A 27795-nucleotide genomic window follows, 5' to 3' on the forward strand; every position below is an offset into this window, starting at 1 on the left:
TTCATGTAATCAAACGGCATCTGAGGCAATGAGGTACTATGCCACACAGCTTACTAAAAACTTCTTAAACTCTATAAAGAATAATTGCTGACAGCTTAGACTCTGACTGCCTCGTGCAGTTAATCATTACCTGTCATTACCATAGCAATACATCACGGATAAGTACTTTTCATGACTGATACTAACAGTAAAATATGGAGAAGACTATTGGACCAGTCCTCAGTAGATAAAGCTACCACGTAGATAAAGCTACCACATAGCTACTACCGCAGGAGCTCCACGTAGGAGCTCTCTTTTGGCTCCTACAGTTCTCATGAATTAAGTCAAGCTGTAAAGCAATGCAAGACCTTATTGATTCTAGAGACTGTGAGTCACCAAGGGAAGAAGTCCAAAAAGGTTAAATTTCCACTGAATTCCAAATCAGAGGTTTGAAAGCTAGAGAGATAAAGACATTAGCTGTAGTCTTATGAAACATTCAAGGCTGCTTTCATTTGATTAGCAATTTGCTACAGGCTCTTTATGACAAATATAACAAGGACACTTTAAATCTTTTAAGCTTTGAAGAAAGACTCAAAAAATAGATTAGCTATGAAGAATTCCATTTGGAATTGGAAGCTAAGGAGTAATGTGTTTACATACATTTAGAAACTTACCTCTCCGCATTACCAAAAAACCAAAAGGCGATTGTGGAAGGCCACAATTTTTACTGGTTATTGGTTAAAGAAATTTGTTCTGATTTGAAACAGTGGTCACAACAACCTGTTGCCTTATGTCAGCTTTTCCCAAACTATTCTTAAAAACACTAAGGTTCTATGAAATGTTTATAGAGATTCTGGGGGGAGGGGGGGAAGGGGCAATGAAGACAGGAAAAAAAATCCTCTAATATTTTTGTTCTAAAATTTTTAACATACAAAAAAACACTAAATACATTTGATACAGTTATGATTAGATAAGCTTCCCATAAGATTATGCCATGCCCCAGAAGGCAAGGGAGTCCACAAGACACCACTTACGTATGAATGCACTGATGCTCGAGTGATGCATAAACATAAAACTTCTGTGTTTTATACTATTTAATGAAAGATAATTTGCCCAATAATTTCAACATATTATATTTTAACTTTTTATCACATAATAAAGATATGAATCAAAACTTAATTTCTTCTAGCCATTACTTTATGTATGTGAGATGACTTTTTTGGTTATCTATTTTAATATAAGCTTATATTTATTTTTTCTGAGTTTCTACTGATATTCTGTCAATAATCATAATTTTCAAAGTTTCTCATGGTCACATGAGTTCAAAAAATGTTATTTTAGTTAAACACAGGTTTAACAGTACATGCCTCAATTTTGGAGACAATGCATTCTGATGCACCTGTTTTTAAAATTTAAAACCACACATAAAGAACTCTGAAGGAAAAGATGACTTAGGCATAATAATTTGCTCCACTTAGTTTGCATCCTTCAAAACTCAATATGACCCCCATTTACCTTTTAAAATTAAGTAGCACACAGGCAAGAACGCAAATTCATTACTGATAGATTTACACACCCTCATTTACAGGAAAACAGGCTTTACACAGCCTTTCTCTGACAAGTGATAGGCCACTAGCTGATAGGACAACATATAGTCAATATTTTAATAATTATAGCAAAGGCAAAAGATGCACAATTTCTAAGTCGCAATAAAGAATTTACTGTGTATGTATGACGAAGTATAGACTTCATGCTGTATTTTTTTTTCTAAATAATGGCTTCCAATGAGGAATATATTACTAAGCTAATCACAGCAACAAAACCTTTCCACTTTAAAGTCTAAATTTTTCTGTTTTTTATTTTTGAATGTCCCCTCATTCCTGTATTCCTATCTCTCACTCTCCACTTTCAGCAGCCACGGATGTAATAAAAATAAACAAAATTCTCATTTTGTTATTTATGGCAGTCTTCATGGATAAACCAACAGAAGTGAGGAAATAAGAGGCCTATTCATTCCTATCTTTTCTATTCCAGACATAAAACTAAACATGGAAAGAAAGATGAAATAGTCACTAAAAACCTTAGGTTTCCTTTCAACAACTAATCCGTTTGCTGAAAAAGTTTGCTATACAAATCAATTTTAGAATTTAAAGCTCTTTAAATTGAATAAACTAACATTTACATTTATTGTGAAATATATATTCAAAAAGTACATAATATATACATGCATGCTCTAGTGAATAATTATAAAGCAAACACCCATTTTTGAACTACCATCTAGGTCAAGAAATAGAAGCCGGGATCACAGAAACAGAAGTAACCCCTCTTAAACATACTTCCCCAACACCCCACTTTAATCACTGTGTTTTTAATGTGCTATGTAAATTTCACAAATTAATTCACTGAGAACGAAAAGAAATAGTGCCAAAGGTGTTGTAAGATGGCAGTATTTAACATACCTCTAAAATGGATTAATAGAGAACCCTTCCTAATATATAGAACATTTTGTTAAACTTTCTTGTGAAAAATGCCAGCAGTAAGTATATTGATCCATTTAGAATACAAATTATAGAAGTGTTTGAATTTAATTTTGTGGAACACCACACAGGAGGGCCATAAATCACAGATTATTTGTTCCTAGCACTTCCAACAGCTGGCAGTAAGGAAGACCAATATTAGCACTCAAGATGCAAAAAAACACTAAATAATGGCCCTTTCAACTCAGTAGCACCTAAATATTTAACCATAAATTACAAAATAACAGATTGATCTCTGTGATCTTTGCTGGGCTCTGAGAAAATAATAAAAGCTTAGGCAATACTCCTCACATCCATCCTAAATAAGGATGCTCACATACAGGATTAGCAAGATTCTGGGTCTCTTACTTCTTGCACTAGATACTAGTGTATAGGTAATAATTGTAACATGGAATCACACTAAATGACTATTGATATTGACTCCAGTTCTAAGGTGGTTTGGGTTACAAAATCTGTTATTCACAGAATTAGCCGAAGCAAGGTTTTAAGGAGATATTAACAGCCTCAAAATAAACTTAACGGTAGAATATTAAAATTGATATGATGTTAAATTTGAACTTTATTTTTTTCCTTAGCAAAGTAAGCCACTCAGAGTTTGATGTGACATTTAAGTAAACAATTTCCAAATACTGTTAATAAGCAACATTTAAGAACCCTTTTTAAAGATACTCAACGCAAATGGCAATGAAAAGAAAGCTGGGGTAGCAGTACTCATATCAGACAAAATAGACTTTAAAACAAAAACTGTAAAAAGAGACAAAGAAGGGCATTACATAATGATCAAGGGAACAATCCAACAAGACGATATAACACTTGTAAATATCTACGCACCCAATGTAGGTGCACCTAAATATATAAAGCAATTATTAACAGACATAAAAACAGAAATAGATAGTAACACAATAATAGTAGGGGACTTTAACACTCCACTTACAACAACGGATAGATCATCCAAACAGAAGATCAATAAGGAAACATTGGCCTTAAACGACACACAACAACAGATGGACCTAGTAGATATATACAGAGCATTCCATCCAAAAACTGAAGAATACACGTTCTTTTCAAAGGCACATGGAACATTCTCCAGGATTGATCACATATTAGGCCACAAAACAAGTCTCCATAAATTTAAGAAGATTGAAATAATACCAAGCATCTTTTCTGACCACAACGGTATGAAACTAGAAATCAACTATAGGAAGAAAATCAGAAAAGCCACAAATACGTGGAGATTAAACAAAATGCTACTGAACAACGACTGGGTCAACGAAGAAATCAAAGAAGAAATCAAAAAATACCTGGAGACAAATGAAAATGAAAAGACGACATGCCAAAATTTATGGGATGCAGCAAAAGCAGTTCTAAGAAGGAAGTTTATAGCGATACAGGCCTATCTCAACAAACAAGAAAAATCTCAAATAAACAATCTAACAATGCACCTGAAGGAACTGGAAAAAGAAGAACAAACAAAACCCAAAATCAGTAGAAGAAGGGAAATAATAAAAATCAGAGGAGAAATAAATGAAATAGAGACCAAAAAAACAATAGAAAAAATTAATAAAACCAAGAGCTGGTTCTTTGAAAAGATCAACAAAATTGACAAACCTTTAGCTAGACTCACCAAGAAAAAAAGAGAGAAGGCACAAATAAGTAAAATCAGAAATGAAAGAGGAGAGGTTACAACAGACACCTCAGAAATACAAAAGATTATAAGAGAATACTATGACAAGCTATATGCCAACCAATTCGACAATCTGGAAGAAATGGATAAATTCTTAGAATCATACAACCTTCCAAAACTGGATCAAGAAGAAGTAGAGAATTTGAATAGACCAATCACCAGTAAGGAGATCGAAACAGTAATCAAAAACCTCCCCAAAAATAAAAGTCCAGGACCAGACGGCTTCCCTGGTGAATTCTACCAAACACTCAAAGAAGACTTAATACCTATCCTTCTCAAACTCTTCCAAAAAATTGAGGAGGGGGGGAAGCTCCCTAACTCATTCTACGAAGCTGACATTACCCTGATACCCAAACCAGACAAGGACAACACAAAAAAAGAAAATTACAGGCCAATATCACTGATGAACATCGATACAAAAATCCTCAATAAAATACTAGCAAATCGCATACAACAATACGTTAAAAAGATTATACACCATGATCAAGTGGGATTTATTCCAGGGATGCAGGGATGGTTTAACATTCACAAATCAATCAACGTAATACACCACATTAATAAAATGAATAAAAATCACATGATCATCTCAATAGATGCAGAGAAAACATTTGACAAGATACAGCATCCATTTATGATAAAAACTCTGAATAAAATGGGTATAGAAGGAAAGTACCTCAACATAATAAAGACCATATATGAGAAACCCACAGCTAATATCATCCTCAATGGTGAAAAACTGAAAGCCATCCCTCTAAGAACAGGAACCAGACAAGGATGCCCACTGTCACCACTCCTATTTAACATAGTACTGGAAGTCCTAGCCAGAGCAATCAGGCAAGAGAAAGAAATAAAAGGGATCCAAATTGGAAAGGAAGAAGTGAAACTGTCACTATTTGCAGATGACATGATTTTATATATAGAAAACCCCAAAGAATCCACCAGAAAACTTTTAGAAGTAATAAACGAATACAGTAAAGTTGCAGGATACAAAATCAACATACAAAAATCAGTTGCATTTCTGTACACTAACAACGAAGTAGCAGAAAGAGAAATTAAGAATACCATCCCATTTACAATTGCAACAAAAAGAATAAAATACCTAGGAATAAACTTAACCAAAGAGGTGAAAGATCTGTACACCAAAAACTATAAAACATTTCTGAAAGAAATTGAAGAAGACACAAAGAAATGGAAAGATATTCCGTGCTCTTGGATTGGAAGAATTAACATAGTTAAGATGTCCATACTTCCTAAAGCAATCTATAGATTCAATGCAATCCCTATCAAAGTTCCAACAACATTTTTCACAGAAATAGAACAAAGAATCCTAAAATTTATATGGAACAACAAAAGACCCCAAATAGCTAAAGGAATCCTGAGAAAAAAGAACAAAGCTGGAGGTATCACACTCCCTGATTTCAAAATATACTACAAAGCTGTAGTAACCAAAACAGCATGGTACTGGCACAAAAACAGACACACAGATCAATGGAATAGAATCGAAAGCCCAGAAATAAACCCACACATCTATGGACAGCTAATCTTTGATAAAGGAGCCAAGAACATACAATGGGGAAAAGAAAGTCTCTTCAACAAATGGTGTTGGGAAAACTGGATAGCCATATGCAAAAAAATGAAAGTAGACCCTTACCTTACACCATACACAAAAATTAACTCCAAATGGATTAAAGACTTGAATGTAAGACCTGAAACTGTGAAACTTCTAGAAGAAAACATAGGCAGTACGCTCTTCGACATCGGTCTTAGCAACATCTTCTCAAACACCACATCTGACCGGGCAAGAGAAACAATAGAAAAAATAAACAAATGGGACTACATCAAACTAAAAAGCTTCTGCACAGCAAAGGAAACCATCAACAAAGCGAAAAGACAACCTAACAATTGGGACAAGATATTTGCAAACCATACTTCTGATAAGGGCTTAATCTCCAAAATATATAAAGAACTCATGCATCTTACCAACAAAAAAACTACCAACCCAATTAAAAAATGGGCAAAGGACCTGAACAGACATTTCTCCAAAGAAGATATACAGATGGCCAACAGACACATGAAATGTGTTCAAAATCATTAACTATCAGGGAAATGCAAATCAAAACTACAATGAGATATCACCTCACGCCCGTCAGAATGGCTATAATTAACAAGACAGGAAACAACATGTGTTGGAGAGGATGTGGAGAGAAGGGAACTCTCATACACTGCTGGTGGGAGTGCAAACTGGTGCAGCCACTATGGAAAACAGTATGGAGATTCCTCAAAAAATCAACGATAGAACTACCATATGATCCAGCCATCCCACTGCTGGGTATTTATCCAAAGAACTTGAAAACACCAATTTGTAAAGGTACATGCACCCATGTGTTCATTGCAGCGTTATTCACAATAGCCAAGACTTGGAAGCAACCTAAGTGCCCATCAAGGGACGAATGGATAAAGAAGCTGTGGTATATATACACAATGGAATACTACTCAGCCATAAGAAACGATGAAATCCAGCCATTTGTGACATCATGGATGGACATTGAGGGTATAATGCAAAGTGAAATAAGTCAGAGGGAGAAGGTCAAATACCGCATGATTTCCTTCATTAAGTAGTAGATAATAACAACAATAAACAAACACATAGGGACAGAGATTGGATTGGTGGTTACCAGAGGGGAAGGGGGGAGGGAGGAGGGTGAAAGGGATAATTCGGTACATGTGTGTGGTGATGGGTTGTAATTAGTATTTTGGTGGTGAACATGATGTAATCTATGCAGAAATAGAAGTACAATGATGTACACCTGAAATTTTTACAATGTTATAAACCAATGTTACTGCAATAAACAAAAATTAAAAAAAAAAAAAAAAATAAGAACCCTTTTTAAAGAAGCACTCCTGCTCCAAAACGTGGACATAGACAATGCAAAGCAAATATAATTTATTTATAATTTAAAACCTAGCCAAACAATTGTTTCCCTTGCACCAAGATCTCCTTTTCCTCCTCCAATCCCACCCACATACGTCTAACCCTTACTTCTCACTAGCCACTGCAACCCTGGGCAATGTTATTCCTGTGGGCTGTGATGTGGTCAAGTTCGATATTAATACCTTTGGAGATCTGATGAACAAAAAAACACAGAACCATATTAAACATCCAGGGTCTTCCATTAAGTACACTGACAACGACAGAACAACAAACAGTCACAGGAAAGAACACCCTTGAACCTCTAGATATGCTTTACGCAAATAGATCTCTTTAAATTTCTAACACTGGAATGGCTGAGCAAATGATATATCAATTTGATGGAATATTATGCAACCATTAAGACGAAAAATGATAAAGCTATGTAACAGATTTTTATATCATAAAATATTTTAAATATACTTTTATACCTAGATGTAACTGTAAAATATTATATATATGGGCAAAGACTTGAAGAAAACAATAAGAAATGAACATTTGGTACAGTGGTGGGGACTTCTCCAACCCTCTGTGTATTGACAAAGTAAATAAAAGTCAGAAGGTCAAAAATGCAATGACTTCTCTCTCTAAAGCATTGTAAAACTATCATCAGCACCTTGGTAATCACCTCACATTTATGATCTACACTAAACACACCAAAACTTGCTATATATTACCCTTACAGGAATGCTTCTGGGCAAGGTCACCAGATAAAGGGGAAACAAGGTCCTCTCTGAGTAGTCTAAGACGAGAGAAAAAAATGACTACTTTACCTCATAGCAAGGTGACAGAGGTATTTTAACCAATGATACGTTTTACTGCCATCACAAGCTATCAAATTTAACGTTACTTCTTACCAAAATTAACAACTGTATCAAATTTAAGCCCCCCAAAATTACAAAATGCAAACAGACTATCTATATGTTATAACTTAAGTGACAAAGATTATATCAGTTTGGTCACCTTTTCATTGCACCAAAAATTACATCTCTGTAAGAGTGAGAGACATCTAGATTCAAGGATGTTCTGACACAGGCATAATAAGGCTTGTATTACTTACTTTATGCCTGACTTTAAACATCATATGGGTCAAAAGCTCAATGAGGTAACCCTAAAATTACTGGTCCTACCTCAAGATGCAGAATTAGTTTGGATTCTACTAATATGATTATAAAAATTGCCCTTCACTGCTAACTTTTTTGCAGAAATTAAAAAGCTAGACCCTGAAATTTACATGTAAATGAAAAAGATCCAAAATTGCCAACACAAACTAGAAAAAGAACAAAGTTGGAGGACTCACACTTCCCAATTTAAAACTTACTACAAAGCTACAGTAATCAAGATTGTGTGGTAGTGGCATAAAGACAGACATATAGACAAACGGAATAGAATTGAGAGGCCAGAAATAAACCCTTACATTTATGGTCGATTCGTTTTTGAAAGAGTGCCAAGACAATCGAAGAGGGATAGAATAGTCTTTTCAACAAATGGTGAGAGGACAACCAGATATCCACATGCAAAATAATGCAATCGGATCTCTACTTCACAGCACATATGAAAATTAACACCAAGTGGCTATTCACACACAAAGCAATAAAATTGGACCCCTAATTTACACCATACACAAAAATTAACTCAAAATGGGTAATGGACCTAAGTGTAAGAGCTAAAACCATAAAACTCTTAGAAGAAAACACAGGAGTAAATCTTTGTGACCTTGGATTAGCTTCTTAGAAATGAAAGCAAAAACAGAAACCAAAGGAAAAAATAGATAAATAGAACTTCATCAAAATTAAAAATTTTTGTCCTTCAAAGGACACCATCAAGAAAATGAAAAAGACTACCCACAAAATGGGGGGAAATATCTGCAAATCATGTATCTGATAAGGAACTTGCATCCAGAACATATAAACATTTACAACTCAATAATAAAAAGACAACCCAATTTTTAAAAAGGGCAAAGGACTTCAATGGATATTTCTCAAAAGAAGATATACAAATGGCCAATAAGCACAGGAAAAGATGCTCAATGTCATTAGTTATTAGAGAAATGCAAATCAAACCACAATGAGATACTACATCACACCAACTAGAATGGCTACAATCAAAAGGACACACATTAACAAGTAAGGATATGGAGAAACTGGAACCCTTGTGCACTGCTGATAGGACTGTAAAATGATGCAGCCACTTTGGAAAACAGTTTGACAGTTCTTTAAAATATTAAACAAAGAGTTACTACCTAACGCAGCAATTGCCCACACAAAAACCTGTACACGAATGTTCATAGCAGCATTATGGATAACAGCCAAAAAGTGAAACAACCCAAATGTCCATCAACTGATGAATGGATAAACAACATGTGGTATATTCATACAATGGAATATTATTCAGCAAAAAAAGGTATAAAGTATTGACATATGCTACAATGTGGATGAACCCTGCAGAACATTATGCTAAGTGAAAGAAGCTGGTGCATTTAACAGGCCGTTTGTAAAATATATGTCCTTGAACCATTTCTCCTCTACACATTTTACACTCTACCACCCAAATACTATGTCCTCTATAACATTTGCCCAGTGACCCAAAATAAAACTCTTTTGACCTTCCATGACCCACTAGACTCTATCAGAACATTTCTTCCACTCTGCCTAATTATTACAGTCATCTACGGACATGTCCAGTGCCCCCTGCTTTCTGAGGATAAGACTGTCAATCAATTCTGTATCTTTCACAGTACAATGCCTTACATACAAGGGTGTTCAGTGTTCTTTAAGGGATAATAATCATAACAATAAAATGAACCTAGGCTTTGGAGTCTAATAGTCCTTCATGTATTCAATGAGTAGTTACTGGTGACCCATTTTGTGCTGGAACTGAACTCAGCTCAAATCTAGATTCACCCATTTAATATCTGTATAATGCTGAACAAGTTATCTAATCTTTCTAAATCTATTTTCTGCTCTAAATTGAATGCACTACCTACACTTCACAAGTATTTGAGGATTAAATTCAATAATATATTCCTTTTGGTACACATGTCCTCAGTAAATGCTATTTCCTCTTTTCTTCCTTTCGTCAAAAGTAATTGAACAGGGCCGGCCCCGTGTCTTAGCGGTTAAGTGTGCGCGCTCCACTGCTGGCGGCCCGGGTTTGGATCCCGGGCGCACACCGACACACCGCTTCTCCGGCCATGCTGAGGTCGTGTCCCATGTACAGCAACTAGAAGGATGTGCACCTATGACATACAACTATCTACTGGGGCTTTGGGGGAAAAATAAATAAATTAATTAAAAAAAAAAAGTAATTGAACACATTTCTTTAGGTCTGTGAAAAAAAGGTAGTATATAGAGGATACACACAGGAGAAAAATGATCTCAAACTTTTAAGCAAGTAATTTCAAATTTATAATCTATATTATAAACCTCACATTTTCTTAGTAAAATTACCTATTCAGAGTCTGAGAAGTAATGTCATTTAAACTGGAGAACTCTCATATCCCACAGTGATACCACTATAGTTGCTAGAAAATTACTTGATCTTAACCAAAATTTGCTTTTCCAAGAGGCCTGAATACCTTATAGGTACACTTTCTTAGGCAACTAATTTAACAAACATATTAAGCTCTCACTCTGCAGAAGACACTGTATATGGAGCTTTATGTACTATCATACTTGGAAGGTAAATATCCTGAAGAGGGCACAGTGATGGAGGACTCGCACACACTGCTGGTGAGAACCGAAAACGAGTACAACCTTCCAGGAAGGTAAACTGGCAGTACATACAGTATCAAAGGCCTCAAAACCAACATACCTTGTGATCCACTAATTATATTCCTAGGAATCTATTCAGAGGAAATAGTCAATGATATAAAAGATTCGGGCACCAGATGTTTATTGTAAAATAATAACATTTTTCAAAAATCCACATTCAATATGCATAGGTGGACAGAATTATGTTTTTTTAAACGTTAAGAGTGATTATTTCTGGGTAGCAAAATCATGGGCAGTTTTTATTGTCTTACTTTTTTGTATGTTCCAAGATTTCTGCAATTCAGATATGTTATTGATGAAAAAACCTTTTTTTTAAAGTAGCAAAACAAACTTGTCCTCAGAGGTAAGAAAGTAACAACATATTTGATTATCACTTTAGAATTTTAAAAGTGATTTCAGATATATAGTTAGCTGGATCCTTAGAACATGCCATTAAGGTGGATAAAGTGATTGTTTTGTCAATTTAACAAATGAGGAAACTAAGGCTTAGGTTATGTGGCTTGCCCAAGGTTAAAGAGAGTTGAGACTAAGAATCCACAATTCTCATTTCTAATTCTATGCTCTTTTCTCCACCAGTGGTTCTCAAAGCTTGGTCCCAGAACTGGCAGCAGCAGCATCACCTAGGAACCTGTTAGAAATGCAAACTCTCAGGTCCCAGCCCAGATCTACTGAATCAGAAACTCAGAGATGGTGGTGGGCAGCAACCTGTGTTGTAAAACAAGCCCGCTAGGATTCCGCTATGTGATAAATCCAAGAGCCAATGCTGTGTATCATGCTGCCTCATAAACACTTTGTGAGATAATCAAAACATTTCTGGGAAAAAGGGAGCGGTGGTGTTATTTTACCACTGTCAACTGCATTTTCACATTCTTGCAAATTAACAGGAGGTAGTAACTATAAAGATTCACAATAATCTTAATGTTTGATTCCTGACAACATAATTAACCAACCATTTTCTTTTGGATTACCACCAGTCCTAGAAGACAGACAGATCTTCAGTACAGTAATGTCACAGGAAACGAACTGACAAGAATACTGGAACATCACTAGCTAAAAATGCTCAGAGAAGGAAGTCTGTTATATTTAGGTGTGTTGTATGCATGGGCAAGGAGTGGGGGCAGGAATCAGAAACATAACAATTTTTATTAACTTGAATTGTTACTTCTAGAAATATTCTCCTGACCTTGGTAACCCTGAAAACCAATATGACTACCTGATCTGTTGAATCCAGTTCGTAACCACTTACAAAGCACTCACTATATGTAAGGCATTGTACAAGTGCTACTGGAAACACAAAGCTAAGAAAGATACAGGGCCTGCCCCGTGGCTTAGCGGTTAAGTGCGCGCGCTCCGCTACTGGCGGCCCGGGTTCGGATCCCGGGCGCACACTGACGCACCGCTTCTCCAGCCATGTTGAGGCTGCGTCCCACATACAGCAACTAGAAGGATGTGCAGCGATGACACGCAACTATCTACTGGGGCTTTGCGGAAAAAAAAGGAGGAGGATTGGCAATAGATGTTAGCTCAGAGCCGGTCTTCCTCAGCAAAAAGAGGAGGATTAGCATGGATGTTAGCTCAGGGCTGATCTTCCTCACAAAAAAAAAAAAAAAAATAAGAAAGATACAGTTTCTGCCCCATGTAACTTTTAATGGACTAGAGGATGTCAACATTTCATCAAGAATAAAGCAAGGCAAAGAGAGGGAGTGCCACAAGATAAATTTAAAAATTTGTCATGGAAATTCAAAGAAAGGTGACATCTCATTTTGGAGATAGCAGACAGGAAAATGTGAGTCTGAGAGACAGAATTTCAATAGATAAAAGTGGAGGAAGGGGACAAATCAGTCTCTTATTACAGAGAAAATGAGGCAGCAAGTAGGAGGGGAGCGTATGTGCAGAAGGACATCATAGTGTGATTGCAGGCAACAGTGGAAAGACTGGTCAGGTTACGCTGTCTCGCCAGGAACAAACTAGGTCACTTTGGCCAAGAAAATCCACCTCTGAATCACAACTACTCACTTACGATAAGAATAATAACAACTATCTTATTTACCTCATGGTTATTTACCTGAAAAAAAGGCCAGAGAGGGAAAAGCCTCAATATAAAAAACATAGCACATGTTCAAAGTTCAATTATTATTCTCTATTAGGTAAGCCAAAATTGTGTACTATTGAAAATATTTCAATTCATAATGTTTCCATTTCAAAAATTACTTTCAGTTTCTATTATTAGTAAATGAAGCATAAATAATATGGATAACTAAAAATAATGTGAGCAGAAAAATCAAATTATAAAAATTTTTAAAATAGATTTTTTTGTGTGTGTGAGGAAGATTAGCCCCGAGCTAACATCCATTGCCAATCCTCCTCCTTTTGCTGAGGAAGATTGGCCTTGGGCTAACATCCGTGCCCACCTTCCTCTACTTTATATGGGACACCACCATAGCACGGCTTGACAAGCGCTAAGTCAGTTCACGCCCAGGATCTGAACCTGCGAACACTGGGCCACCAAAGTAGAACACGCAAACTTAACCACTACACCACCTGGCTGGCCCCTAAAAATAGATTTTACAGGAAAGTATCTTTCTTTGGGGAGGCTTACTTACCTAGCAAAAGTATATTGGCAGTTTCTTCTAAAACTAAAAATACAGTTATCAAACAACTCAACAACTACACTTTTGGGCATTTATCCCAGAGCAATAAAAACTTACGTCCATGCAAAAACCTGCATACAAAAGTCAATAGCAGCTTTAGTCGTACGAGCCAAAAACTGGAAACAACTCGAATGTCCTGAAATGAGCCTATGGTTAAACAAATTATGATACATCTATATCATGGAATACTACTCAGCAATAAAAAGGAACAAATTTGTGGTGGATTCAAGGTAACTATGCTGAGTGAGAAAAGACAATTTGAAAAGAATACATACTGTAACCTTTTTGAAATAAAATTATAGAGAGCTGGAGAACAGATTAGTGTTTGCCAGAAGTTAGGAGAGGGCTCATGTGGCTATAATGGGCAGCACTAGTGAGCACAGTGGTGATGGAACAGTTCTGTATCTTGACTATGGTGGTGGTTACATGAAGCCAGTTACATAACTACACACATAAATGAGTACAGGTATAAGTGGTAAAATCTAAATAAGCTCTTATGTCAACCTTCTGGTTTTGATATTGTATTATACTTATTTAAGGGATCAACAGTGGGGAAGGTGGGATGAAGTATCCATGGGACTTCCCTGTATATTTCTTTGCAATTTCTTGTGAATCTATTATTATTCTAAAATAAAATGTTAAAAAAAAAAAGGTACGTTGCCATTTTTTCTAAATGGATGATGCCCATTCTTCTAACAGTACTATGAAAGTGGTATTCTTACCTATTGCTGATGGCATACTAAATTGCTACAGTCTCCTATGGAAAATGATTTTACAGCATAAAATTTTACAGGGCCATAGAAGTTTTATGCCCTTTGACCTAACCATCTAATTTCTGGGAATCACCTAAAGAAACAATACCAAATTTGGGAAAACATATATACATATATATACATATATAAAGATGTTACTACAGTGTAATTGAGAACACAGTAAAACTGGAAGCAACTTAGACATTTGAGAATATGGAAATCATTAAATGCTCCAAATCTAGTCATGAAATATTATGCAACCATTGATAATGTTGATAATGGTACAACAATATAACAGAAAATGCATATTATGAGAGAATAAAGCAAAATTCAAAATTCGCTCCTAAAACATGCATATAAAATAACAGGAAATATTTTCCACAAAAATAAAAGATGATAATTGTGTATGTGTGACAGAATTATAGGTATTTTTCTCAAACTTTCTTATACAGTTGTCATAGTTAAAGAGTTACAAAGTTTCCTAGTTAAAGAAATAAGCATACTCTTACCTTATCCCAGAAATCAACCAAAGCTGTAAAGTCCCATTTCTTAGAATATGCCACATTGTATTTCAGAATAGCATCCTATGGAAAAAGCGTAAACAAAATTTCATGATATAGTCAAGTGAATTATCTGTGAATAGCCTGTCTCCTTTATGAACTATTTCCAGTAAATTTCTTAATGCTGGACAAGCTTCCTCCTGTCATTAGGTACTCCACATCAGTAGCTATGAAAAAATAAAATCCATGCTAATTTATTATTCACTTAAGACAAATGAGATTAGAAAGGTCAAGTAATAGTTGAAAAAACGAAAATTACTCTAAAACATGCATTTTAAACAGAGGTGATATACTCTAAGTGGACAAAAATTGGACCTTGGGGATAAAAAAATTTAAATATTACAATGATTTCTGGCCCTCAATAGGGTAACATTATACATATAGACATACAGTGTAGTTGCAGTATTAAAATTTCATGAGAAGAGTAAATTAGGAAAAAATGTCTTAAAGGCTCCCAGGGAGAGAGAGCAATAGTGAAAAAATTATTGAGAAACATTGCCCTAAAGCATAAAATGGTCTTTTTTCCTTTATTATCAGCTATTTTTATAAGGTACATATAAAATGCTTATCTTCCCCCAGCAGTTCACACAAATTACATATTTATATAGAGTGAAAAGTCAAAATAGTATGCCACCTACTGGTGTAATGTTCAATTGTCTGAATAGGCAGTACTCTATACCTGGTTACCAGTGTTAAAAACAAGAAGAGAGGCCCAAAATGGAGTCACTTATGCTAAACCCCACCTCACCAAACTGAGATTAATTTAATTACAGTTTCAGCCTCTCCCAGAAACGGAATCTTAAACCAGTCAATCGGGAATCACTTGGTCAGCACTAGTGAGGTCATCTGCCTGATAGGCCCCTGCCATCCCCTAAAGGAAAGTAACCTTGCCACAACCAATCTACTTTTTGCTACCTTAACTTCCTTCCCACTCCCTTCTGCCTATAAAAAAGTCTTTCATTTAGCACAGCAACTGGGAGCTTCTTTCTATCTGCTAGATGGGATGTTGCCCGATTCAAGAATTGTTGAATAAAGCCAGTAAGATCTTTAAAATTTACTCAGTTGAATTTTGTTTTTTTAACACCAGAGTGGGGTATGCATAAGTTAATCCATTAGTTATGCAGACAGAAAAATTATTTACAATTATATTTCATCTCATCCTTTTTAATTTCTATTTTGATTATATTTTATAAAGTACATATTATATTAATAAAGTAGTAAATATGTAGAATATATAAACTATTTGTATTCATAATACACACCCCAAAAATTTTTAAAAATATATAAGTCTGAAAAACACTTTATTAGACTATTTAAACCTTCCAAATTTCCTCATCATTGAAGAAGTTCTAAAAAAATTAACACTCTGCCAAAGAGATTCCTGAAAAATACTGAATGCCATATAAATAATCACCAAGTATCTACATTAAAAATCAAGCCAACAAAATATATATTATTTACTTGGAATCAGTAGATATCCAAGTTCCTTCAAAAAGGAAAAGAAAAAGCACCAACCATAAAATAACATTGCAATAAAAAGCTTTTATTTTTCTCTCACAGCCATAATATAAAAATTTCCATTAAGAAAGAAAAGAATTTAAGGATTTTTCTCTAATCACTGGTATCTGATTTCAGAACCTCACACAAAGCATTAAATCACAATGTCTATCAACAGGTGAATGAAAAAACAATGCATATACTGCAACAAACCACTGACATACTCAACAACATGGATGAATCTCGACAATCTTCATTCTGAGTGAAAGAAGCTAGACACACTGCATACATACTATGTGATTCCATTCACGTAGAATGTAAACTAATATAGTAAAAGCAGCAGATCGATAGTTGCCTGGGGCCAGTGCAGAAAGAGGAATTTATTGCAAAGGGGTAAGAAGAATCTTTGAGTGACAGGAATGTTCTGTATCTTGATTGCAGTGGGGGCTTCTCACGTGTATGCAAATGTCAAAGTTCACCAAATTACACACTTTAAAAGAATGCAATTTCTTATATGTAAATCAGTCATCAAAGGTGGTAAGGAATAACATTTTAAATAGCGTTTACACTCTAATTCTTTAATGGGGTTTTATAATTAGCATTAACTCCTAACTAATATTTACTTTTACATCAGTGTTCAAGTCTCAAAAGTAGTCTACCAAGAGGTCTCTATCATTAGAAAAACTAGATGCTATTCTGTACTCTTAGCTATCAACTACTGAGTGAGGTTTTTTTAGTTCATAATTCATACTTAGCACAATTAGTTAAAGCACAAAGAAATCCATTCTTTGCAAATTATCAGATACATCATTTATAGAAATATTACTGTGTAAATCAACTTTTGAGGACACTGTTCCTTTTTTAAACTTTTAACATGTCTAATCCCTCCTAAGTCAACATCAGATGGCATAAAAACAGCAGTAAGATTATTATATTCACTAAGAGGGATTTAATGTTTCCCCCTCCCTCTGACAGTGTTCTTTCAGCAAAGGAAACAATTACCATAAGCAGATAGAAGAAAATCTCGATGGATTACTCTGTTCTGTTGAATCTACCATAAAATAAACGAGAAAGGGAAATTCAGATTAAAGCAATTACCCCTTCCTAAAGTAATCATGGCACACTAAGGAATTGCTAAAGAGGTGAGCAGACAATGTAATTTAGAACAGTATGATTATCTGCGTTTACACTTAAAGAAAAAATACGAAAATTCTTAATAATCCTGTTTATAAGGTTATAAGGGCCCTAAGACAGTGTTTCTCAAATGGAGTCTGGATAGTATTCTTGGATAGCCTGCTTCTGTGTTTGTCAGTTTATAATTGTGGTTTTGGGATAGACAGGCCAAAAGACAACACACTGTGGAAATGAAAGCTGGTACTTTAAATAGATAAAAATGGTGTAAAGATTGAGCCATCCTAAGGTACACTGCAGTAGAGGAATGTCAAATTTTAAAGAACATGGACCAAAGTGGTCACTATCATATTTATTTGCAAGCTGATGTTTTGTATACAGATCCCATCTTTGCATCTACCAACATCCATCAACTGTCTGTGATTAGTAAGAAAAGTAGTAAATACAAAATGAAGAATTTTTTCTTTATATAGTATTTTTAAAAGTTTTTCAGCATACTATTTTGGGGTTCGGATTAGTGGTTAAAAAACTTCTGTGCAAAAAGAGAATAGTGACAACAAATTGTTTTCACTGTGATAATGAACACAACTCAAATGATGGTTCATAATGCTTAACATGGAAAAAAATCAAATTGATATAGCTGTATACTATAAAGAGTGTGCATTTAGTTTTATGTTTGTACATATGTACTTAACATTATGCTACTAAAAATAAGTAAACTCTGGCAGATCTTGAGAATTTCTTTCATTTAAAAGGAGTACATTACAAGATTGAGCAACAGTGTCCCTAAGGATTGAAATTTTCAAAATACATTATGGTACAACATATCAATGTTTTTCATGTTAAGAAAAAAAAAAAACAGGAGCTACAGAAAGCTATAGAAAGTTTAAGAAAAACTTGTGTATTTGCTGAGAAATTGTACACAGCAAATTAAGTCTCAAAGAAAATGAAACACAATTTCACAGAAGCATAGAAAAATCTGTTAGTGTTTATGGTTATAAAAACTTTAAAAGTTTACATGGCCATAGTGCCAAAAATAAACATATACTCACTCATATTTCAGACATTAGAAAAACAATCTAATGGTTGCCCTTAGTCTTAAATGAAATATTAAAAAAACCAAAAAATAAATTGCCAAAATATGATTAATAAATAAATTATTAAACTGCTAGAAGCTATGTTAAGAGCAATAAAAAACAGAATGCTTAATGTATACTTTAATCATTAGGAAACTCAGCTTCCCTTTGGGCAAATATTGCTGAAGTCATAATTCTTTCCTGATTTACTTTTAAAGACATTTCAGAAACACGGCAATTCTAAAACAAAAATAAAAGGGAAACTTGGACTGAAGGAAATTGGATGGGGAATCAAGAAACAGAGGTCTTATTCCTGGTTCTCCAAATTATTCTGTGTGGCTCCAGGCAAGTCATTTACAACTCTCAATGCTTCTACTCATTTGCCAGTGATGGAGTGGAAACCAAGAAGTCTCTAAAGAGACTTCCTCACGAAGCAAGCACTACTGCATATAAATAATGTTGTTGCCTGAGTCTATTAAAGATCAAAAAATGTCCTTGAGGGAGGAGACATTGATCCCACCTCTAAAAACTACATGTAAGAGGCAAGAATAGCAAAAAGAACACACCTTCAGGTTTTGAGGTCGTGTGAATTTGTTGAGAAGTGCAGTCTGAATGAGCTCCCACCGGCTCCCTGCAGTTCGCTCACCATTCTTTAAGGAAAAGGAAAAACAAATGAGGAAACTATTCTAAGTTCTTTTGCAACATAGAATGAGAAGTCAAACAAGCATGCACTAAACTATCTTTCAGAGACTAAAAGAACATCAGTTTTGTTCTTACCTCATCTTCCACAGGGTACAAATTTTGCTCTGAACAAGGCATCTTAACATGCTTGTTGTCCCACAAATCTTTAAAATGTGTTGGAAAAGGTTTGGGAACTTCTCCTGCTCGCAAAAGATCTACCTGAAATAGAGGTAAATAAGAAAACTCTAAGTGCATAAAAACTAGGTATCTCTTCTACAAAATAACCCAAAGAAAGCAGCCAAAGCAGATGCTATAAAATACAGACCAGCTCCTAGGCAAGAAAGTCTTCTTGAAAACTCAGAAAGATCTCAGAAGTCTTCTTCAGCTGTTCCCACTCCTTATCTCTGTTTAATCAGTTTCCAAGTTACCATGTCCTGGGCATTCTATCTCCATCTCATCTAGGTCCCCAGTCCTCTTATTCCTTGCCTGAATTTCTGCCAACAGCCTTTTCTATCCCTCTCCCTAACTCCAACTGATCCCAGAGACGTTCATCCCCCCATAAAACCCTATCCCTACTTGGGAATAACATTATCTTACTAAAGTATTCTCAGGCTTCTAATCCTACAATGGCTCCCCTCTGCCTATACTCTGATTCCAAATGATGTTCTCAGTTTTTAACATCCTCTCTGACCCAAACACAATCTGGTTAAATACCTATTCTGACCTTCAACATTCAGATCAATCTTCATTTCCTCTAAGAAGTCTTCAGAAACTTTTAAAAAGGCAGTTAGTTTATTCCCTCTTATTTTATTAGATCACTATCATACCAGAGCATACTTGTTTTTCCTTCTCCCACTAGACTCTAAACTTTTTAAGAATAATAACCATTTTAACTTTGTATTCTGAATATTTATAACAGAGCCTGGCATGTGTGTTTTTTATATGTATACGTGTATACATATGTATATGCAAATATACACAGATATGTATATATACACGTATGCTACTTATAATAAGCATTAAATAAACATTTGAGGAAGGAGATATTTTAAAACATAAAAGTTTTACATTTTGCCTATTCTGGACATTTCATATAAAGGGAATCATACAATATGTAGCCTTTTGTGTCTGGCCTCTTTCACTTAGCATAATGTTTTCAAGGTTCATCCATGTCGTAGCATGAATCAGTACTTCATTGCAGAAAATCAAATAATCACATAAATAAATACAAAATTTCAACTGTAATATGCTATAAATGAGAGGTGTGTGGTGTTGTGAGAACCTATTTTGGACAATTTTAACTTATCTGGTGAGCTTAGAGAAGACTTCCTTGAGGAAGTGACAACTGAGTTGAACTCCAAAGGATGAAAACAAGTTAAATAAAAGGAGAAAGGAAGATTGTTCCCTAAAAAGGCAACAGCTTATGAAAAGGAAGACTGTCAAACAGGCAGCTTCATCAAAAGTGTGAAACTCAAGAGAAATAAATTTATAGGCCATCTATAGTGACCATTAAAACCCTAACTGTGGATGAGACCACTCAGAGAGAGAGGGAGAAGAAAAGAAGACCTATGAAAAAGCCTTGAGAAACTCCAACAACATTTAATGGTCATATATAGAAGAAGAGCTACAGGGCCGGCCTGGTGGTGTAGTGGTTAGGTTTGAACATTCTGCTCCAGCGGCCCAGGGTTCGCCAGTTCAGATCCTGGGCGCGGACCTACTCACTGCTCATCAGGCCATGCTGGGGTGGCGTCCCACATAGAAGAACTAGAAGGACCTACAACTAGGATATATAACTATGTACTGGGTCTTTGGGGAGAAAAAAGAAAAAGAAGAAGATTGGCAACAGATATTAGCTCAGGGCCAATCTTCCTCGAAGAAGAAGAAGAAGAAGAAGACAAAGAAGAAGAAGAAGAGCTAAAGGAATATAAGAAGCAGCTAAGGAGATGGGAAGAAAACTAGGATTATATGGTATCATGGAAGCCAAAGGATGAGAATATTCCGAGGAGGAAAGAATGGTCAAGAGTCAAAAGTAGCTGAGTCATCAACTATGTTGAAAGTATTTTCACCTCCAGATGGAGGCCCCAAAGGTGATTCTGTAATGTTCCATGTCATCTGAGGTGACAGAACAGGTACCAGTCCAGCTTCACACACTGGGGGAACACATGTATGAGAATATGCCTTCTACATGTCTGAATGTGTTCGCGGATATGTTTGTGTGTATGTGTATATCTGTGTTGTCTATATGCCTGCGTGTGTGTTCATCTGTGTGTTTACAGATAATCAAGCACTGAGTGTTATATCCGTGCAATTTCACATTGCCTTACATTTCTAATGCTAAATACCAGCTTTATTTTATTACTTCAAATTCTGTAATTATTAATATCTGGCATCTTAAAAATGTAACAAAGGACTGTTTATTTAATAACTGTTAATTACACATATATCATATTACCATATTCAGGAAAAAGAATCTAGAAGAAAATACACCAAATTGTTAAACTCTGGGAATAGGACTAAGAGGACTAGGGTTTTTTGAGTTATACACTTTCACATATAGTTGCATGTTTTTTTTACAACAACCCTACATTCCTTTTGTAACAAAATAAAGATTTTAAAATGTGTCATTGGGTATCTAACAATCAGTATCTAACATTGAGTACCTAACAGTCATTATAGAAATTAAATGATGGTATAGGATGCTTTGGGTTTTCTTTGTGGGCAGTAGGAGAGAGGAAGGTGGAAAAGTAAAAATATCACTGACCTCCCCAATCGATTTTTTCTCTAAATCTTCACCATTAACATCTTCTCAGTTATCCAGCTTTTTCTTAATTTTACATGCATTCTCAATGCCTCCTTTTCCCTTATTGCCCATATTTAAGAATTCACCATGTCCTATCAATTTTACCTCAAAACAATGCAACCATCTATTTTCTCTTTTTTATTTCCATAATTATTACTCCAGCTCAGTGATTTTCAAACTTTTTTAAATAACAGAATTCTTTTTTCCCCTAAAATATCTGACATGTAATCATTATATTTAAATCAAATAACAACTATTTTTATACCCAATGAATCTGAAATCAACAATCCAAAAAGGCTTATGCACCCCTATGTTCATCGCAGCATTATTCACTACAGCCAAGACATGGAAGCAACCCAAGTGTCCCTCGACTGATGAATGGATAAAGATGTGGTATATATACACCATGGAATACTACTCAGCCATAAAAAAAAGACAAAATCATCCCATTTGCAACAACACAGATGGACCTGGAGGGTATTATGCTAAGCGAAATAAGCCAGAAAGAGAAAGAGAAACACTGCATGATTTCACTCATATGTGGAAGATAAACCAACACATGGACAGATAGAACTGTTTGGTGGTTACCAGGGGCAAAGGGGGTGGGACATGGGCAAAGGGGAGGAGGGATGAATTTATATGGTGACTGACAAACAATAATGTACAACAAAAATTTCACAATAAAAAAACCTACTATTTTTATAAATGTAATTTTTACAATAAATTTTACTTATTCTAACATCAATAAATGACAATGAGACTGTTTTAAGAAACACAAAATTTGAAATTGGGAGTTAAGGATGACAGCTAAACCTTACATCAACCCACTATTTACGTTTATATCTCTTACACAGTATTAAGAAAATCCTATTCACACACCTAAATAGTTGCAAACGGTAACTTTTTTAAACTGTCATTTTGATGTTTAAGGAAACTCTTCAGTTAACCAGCAGTGACAAGAGAACCCTGATTCTATGGTCTGCACAAAAAATTCTCTCGCCTCACTAACTCCACCTCAGAAATTCCTGCTCCTTTTTAGAGCTCAGCCCAAACCCCACCAATCTGCTAAATGTCACTTCCACCTCTAACCATGCTAAAGAATTCTGTACTTCAAAATATTTAATCACGTCTAGACTAAGTTGTACAATAAAAGGGATTTTTTTAAGTAGTCCCTGTGAAATCTAATACAGAGATTGACTAATAAATGAGATGACTATTTAAAATTACCCAATGAGTGATAGAAATCTTCTAAAATTGGATTACGATGATGGTTGCCTAACTCAGTAAATTAACTAAATATCACTGAATTGAGCACTTAAAATGGGTAAATTTTTATATGCCTTCAATAAAGTTGTTTTTTAAAAAAAGAACCCACAAAAAGTATGAAAGAGGTTACCGGGGACTATAGCAAGGAATGGGAAGTTACTGCTTAGTAGGTACAGAGTTTGTGTGTGGGATGATGAAAAATTTCTGGAAATGAATAGTGGTGATAGTTGCACAATGTTGTAAATGTACTTAATGCCACTGAAATGTACATTTAAAAATGGTTAAAATGGTAATTTTATATTATGTATATTTTACCACAATAAAAAAATGAGGTTGGTTTTAGACATGTAGAGTTTGAGATACCTGTGGGACAGTGAGGGAGATGTCTGGAAGAATCTAAATCTCAGAAAAGAGGGCAAAATGGGAGAATGATTTGAGGATACTAAACCACACACAACTTTGAATTTTAGGGACTAACCCAGTACCTAATATGCAGTGGGTGCTCCAAAAATACTGTCAATTGAATATTAAAAAAAAAAAAAGAATCCAATGAATTTTCTTAAAAATACAGAAAATTACATTTCTTCATTGGTTGACAATAATTCATCTTATGGATCTGTTAAGTACTATATTAAGCAAGCTATCATTATATTTCTCCATTCTGTGGACTTCTCAGTACTTTATATACGGAAAAAAGAGAAGCACTTTCTATGTGTTGGTCTATTTTCACTTTAATAAGTATCACAATAAATCAAGACTTAGAGTCTTCTCTCTTTATATGTAACAGGTAATACCCACCCGAATAGTTACTGTGTGATTGGCAGATGGTCTCAATGGAGGCAGCCGGATCCCACACCTAGGCATTCTTCTCATCTCCTCAATAGGCGTTCCAAGCCACTTCTTATCTGGAGAAAGGTGAGGTGGAATGTATTTAGGGATCTTCCTTTCTGTTCTTTGATGTTTGATTTCACATTGTTCTTTTCTAAGGTCAAAACAAACGTATTCAGTCACAAACCACTTACTGTTTAAATTCACTTGGATACACAAGTACAAAACTTACCCAGAACGTTATTGTTTAAAATGTGCCAAGCTTGTTCTCTCTCCTTGGTATTTACAGGAGAAAAAAAAGCCAAAAAAACTTATAAAGCTTATAGTAAAACCCAAGAGCTTATTTTCAACAGTCTGGAAGGAATTGCCAAACACACCTAAATCACCTTCCATGCATGACCACGGACACTGCCAAAGGCGTCATGGTTCACAGTATCAGCTACTTCTCAGGACTCTAGACAGTAATTTTCAGTGAAGTGAACTTACTATAGCATGTTTGGTAGATAAGACCACAGAAATTATGGAGAGCGGGCTTTAAGATTCCACATGGGATAATTGCAAAAATGTAATTTTTTATTTTTTTTTGTAATCACAGGCTAAGATTTAAATCCTAGCATCACCACTCATAAGTTACATAATTTCACTGAATTCGCTAACCCAAGTCTCAGTTTTCCCATTTGTGAAGTGAGTACTATCCACCTGCCCGTCAGAGGATTAGAGACAATGCAGTATACAATGGCCTAGGGAAAACGGCTAAACAGTGGCTACTATCAATCTAATATTTTTATGTTGTGATAAGTCCCATAAATTTCAGAAAGAAGTGCATGAAACTAAAAATCTGATTAACAATATTTATTTACTTCTTGTTTTCTGTTTCTGGCCTTTTTAGAATTTAAAATTTGGAGTCTAGGTTTAAATTTAGCATAAATAGTTAACAAGAAAGACAACTATTTCTTTGCTTCAGTGTAAACCACAACTTTGCTAAACCCCCCTTACAAAATTATAAAACATATTACTCTATGGGAGATACTCCTGATGGAAAAAATTACCTTTTGTCCTCTGCTTTGGGCAGTCTCATGAAATGATCTGTGATTTTAGAATCCTTTTTTCCATGTTGTTTGGAATTTCTGCATTCTACATTCAAGCTAGAAGTACTCCCAGGTAGTTTGGCATTTAAATCACTCATTCCTGTGCGACTCTCTCCTCCTTCAAATTGGAAATGTAATCGAATTTCACCTCCCTTAACAGATGACCGTTTCCTCAACTCAGTGTCTGTTTCTCTTGCTTGGAAACTTGAAGATTTATTTGCTGTTTGGGAGGAACTGCTATCTTCTTGTTCATCAAAACCTGGACTTGTCTCTTCATCTGCTTCTGAATCCTGACAACTATTTTTGGAATTATCTACATCCATTGGTGACTCGGGTTCACTTTCTTTCTCAAATGGAGGAGAATTCCCTAGGCTACTTTCTTGTCTACTCAATTTGTTGGCATTTTTCAGTCCAGTACTGACATCCTCAGAGCCGATGTCTGACAAGGGACTCTCTGGCACCACGTCTACCTCTTCCTGCTGACAACCTGCATAGTCTTCCACAGGATGGCAAGACTTGTTGCACTTCTGGTGACTTCTGGCTTCTCTGGCCTGTTCATCTTCTGTAGTCTGCTTTGTATTTGCAAGCTTTACAGGTGTCAAAAATTGTTGATTATCCCTACTTTCCTCACTGTCTGTGTCACTGTGACCACCATTTTGGGGTGACTGATCAACGTTAGCATTACTAAACTGCTCTGGTACTAGAGTTACTGTTGGACATTCACTTTCCAAAAGCCGCTCTGTATGTTTCCCTTCATTTTGCCACTTACACGTAGCTGCACTCTGATGTTGGTTCAAATATTGTGTATTTTTCTCAACTGGTGATTTATCAAGACTCAGCTGAGAAACATTTTCTAATTTTTCCATGTTATGTTGATAAAAGTTATCTTTCTGTACAGAACTCATCATGGATTCTACTCTTGTATTGTTGTTTTCTTTACTATGCAAACTACAAGAGAATAGAAAGAACTAATGATATAAAAGAACTTATGACACAATAGAAAGAACTTATGATGCAAGAAAACACTTACCCAACCACACTCCCACCATGTCCCAGCAATAACTAAGCTACCTGTGATTACCTGAGCATACAATATGCCCTTGCATGACTCCATGTCTTTGCACCTATGCCCATAACACCCTGTCTGCAAATGTGTGCCTCACAAACACTTGCCAAAGTGAAGTGTTAAACTTCACTCACTTCCTGTGCAGTCTTTCCTGCAAAGGTAAAGCTGATTGTTTGTTCTATATGCTAACCACCACTGTATCTTGTTTATACCTTTACTGTTGCATATATCACACTATGTAACAATCATGTGTTTTTGTGACTGTTACCACCACTATACTATAAGTATCTTAAAGACAGAGACTATTCCTCATTCACCTCTGTACCTCAAGTATATATGACAGTCCCTGGTACATAGAAGACTTTAAAAAACTATTATTTACAAACTGAAAGAATATACGTAGATATGGGAAAGCAAGAAGAGAAAAATAGCATGAAGCAAGATAAAACATCCATATATCATATTGTTCATTTCCCTATATAGGCATGTTTCTGTACCTTTCTGATTCAGTTGTCTTGATTCCTTTAGTGTCCATCCAACTGGTAATAGTCTTTTGTTTGAAAACTTTAAAAGGAAAAAACAAAGAAACATAAACATTAATATAGATGCATACATGCCTTCAAAGAGAAAATACCTATAGCAGCATATATATATGTAAGGCATTGTGCTAGGTTCTGTGGGTTAAACAAGGATTAATCTCTCCTTCCACACTCAAGCAATGGGAGATAATACAGGTACATAAACACAAATACATTTGGCATAGAGTAGAAACTGAACAGCCCCTAAAAGAGTTAGTATGGCCTAATGGATGAGAGTATAGGCTCTGCAATCAGACCACCTGGATTCACATCCTCAATCTCCCACTGGATTCTTATGTGACTTTGTGAGGGGTCATTTCTCTGTGTCTCAGATTCTTTATCTATAAAAATGCAAACTAATAGTATCTCTCCTGGGGTTACTGTGAGGTTTAAATTAAATAAAAGAATTATTCATGGAAGTGTTTAGGGCACTATCTGGTATATGCTCAGTAAATGTTAGTTCTTAATTATCTTTAGTATTAAAAGAGATCCTGACAAGGAATCAAGGTATTTCTGAGAAGACTACCTTAGTGAAGTGGAGTAAGTGGGATAATGTGATAAGCAGTGATTGAATTGTGCTTTGAAGAACAAACATGTAGTCACATAATGGGAAAATCAGAAGCAAAGGCACCAATGGCAGGGGAAAAAAAAGAACTTAAAAAGTAAGGAACAGAAAATATGGTTGAAAAGTCAGCTAGGACCATATCATAGAGGTCCTTGAATGACCCACAAAAAGAGGTACAAACAAGTGTCAGAAGTCACACTCAGAGGTGTAATTCCAGAATTCAAATCTAGGAGGCTTCCAGTCATGTAAGATACACAGCCTGGAGGGCCAATCTGAAGGGTCAAGAAGGAAGAACCTGTTGGTAGAAATCAGTGA

The 27795-nt window shown here is 35.3% G+C and overlaps 1 protein-coding gene across 2 annotated transcripts in view; it reads right to left on the reverse strand.

The window, feature by feature from the left end:
- PARG (poly(ADP-ribose) glycohydrolase) overlaps positions 1 to 27795 on the reverse strand; it is a 126628-nt gene that overhangs the window by 92947 nt on the left and 5886 nt on the right. For both annotated transcript variants that reach the window (XM_087431838.1, XM_087431837.1), the window contains exons 2-7: positions 26835 to 26901; positions 25233 to 26219; positions 24154 to 24337; positions 19386 to 19508; positions 19175 to 19258; positions 14854 to 14928 (exon numbers count right to left, since the gene is read on the reverse strand). In XM_087431838.1, the coding sequence (XP_087287964.1) occupies positions 14854 to 14928; positions 19175 to 19258; positions 19386 to 19508; positions 24154 to 24337; positions 25233 to 26219; positions 26835 to 26872 (1491 nt within the window). In that variant the 5' untranslated portion in view covers positions 26873 to 26901. The remainder of the gene's footprint in view (positions 1 to 14853; positions 14929 to 19174; positions 19259 to 19385; positions 19509 to 24153; positions 24338 to 25232; positions 26220 to 26834; positions 26902 to 27795) is intronic.

Source organism: Ceratotherium simum, chromosome 6 (assembly GCF_057802395.1).
Source record: "Ceratotherium simum simum isolate JZ-2026a chromosome 6, ASM5780239v1, whole genome shotgun sequence".
In the NCBI taxonomy this organism is placed as follows: domain Eukaryota; kingdom Metazoa; phylum Chordata; class Mammalia; order Perissodactyla; family Rhinocerotidae; genus Ceratotherium; species Ceratotherium simum.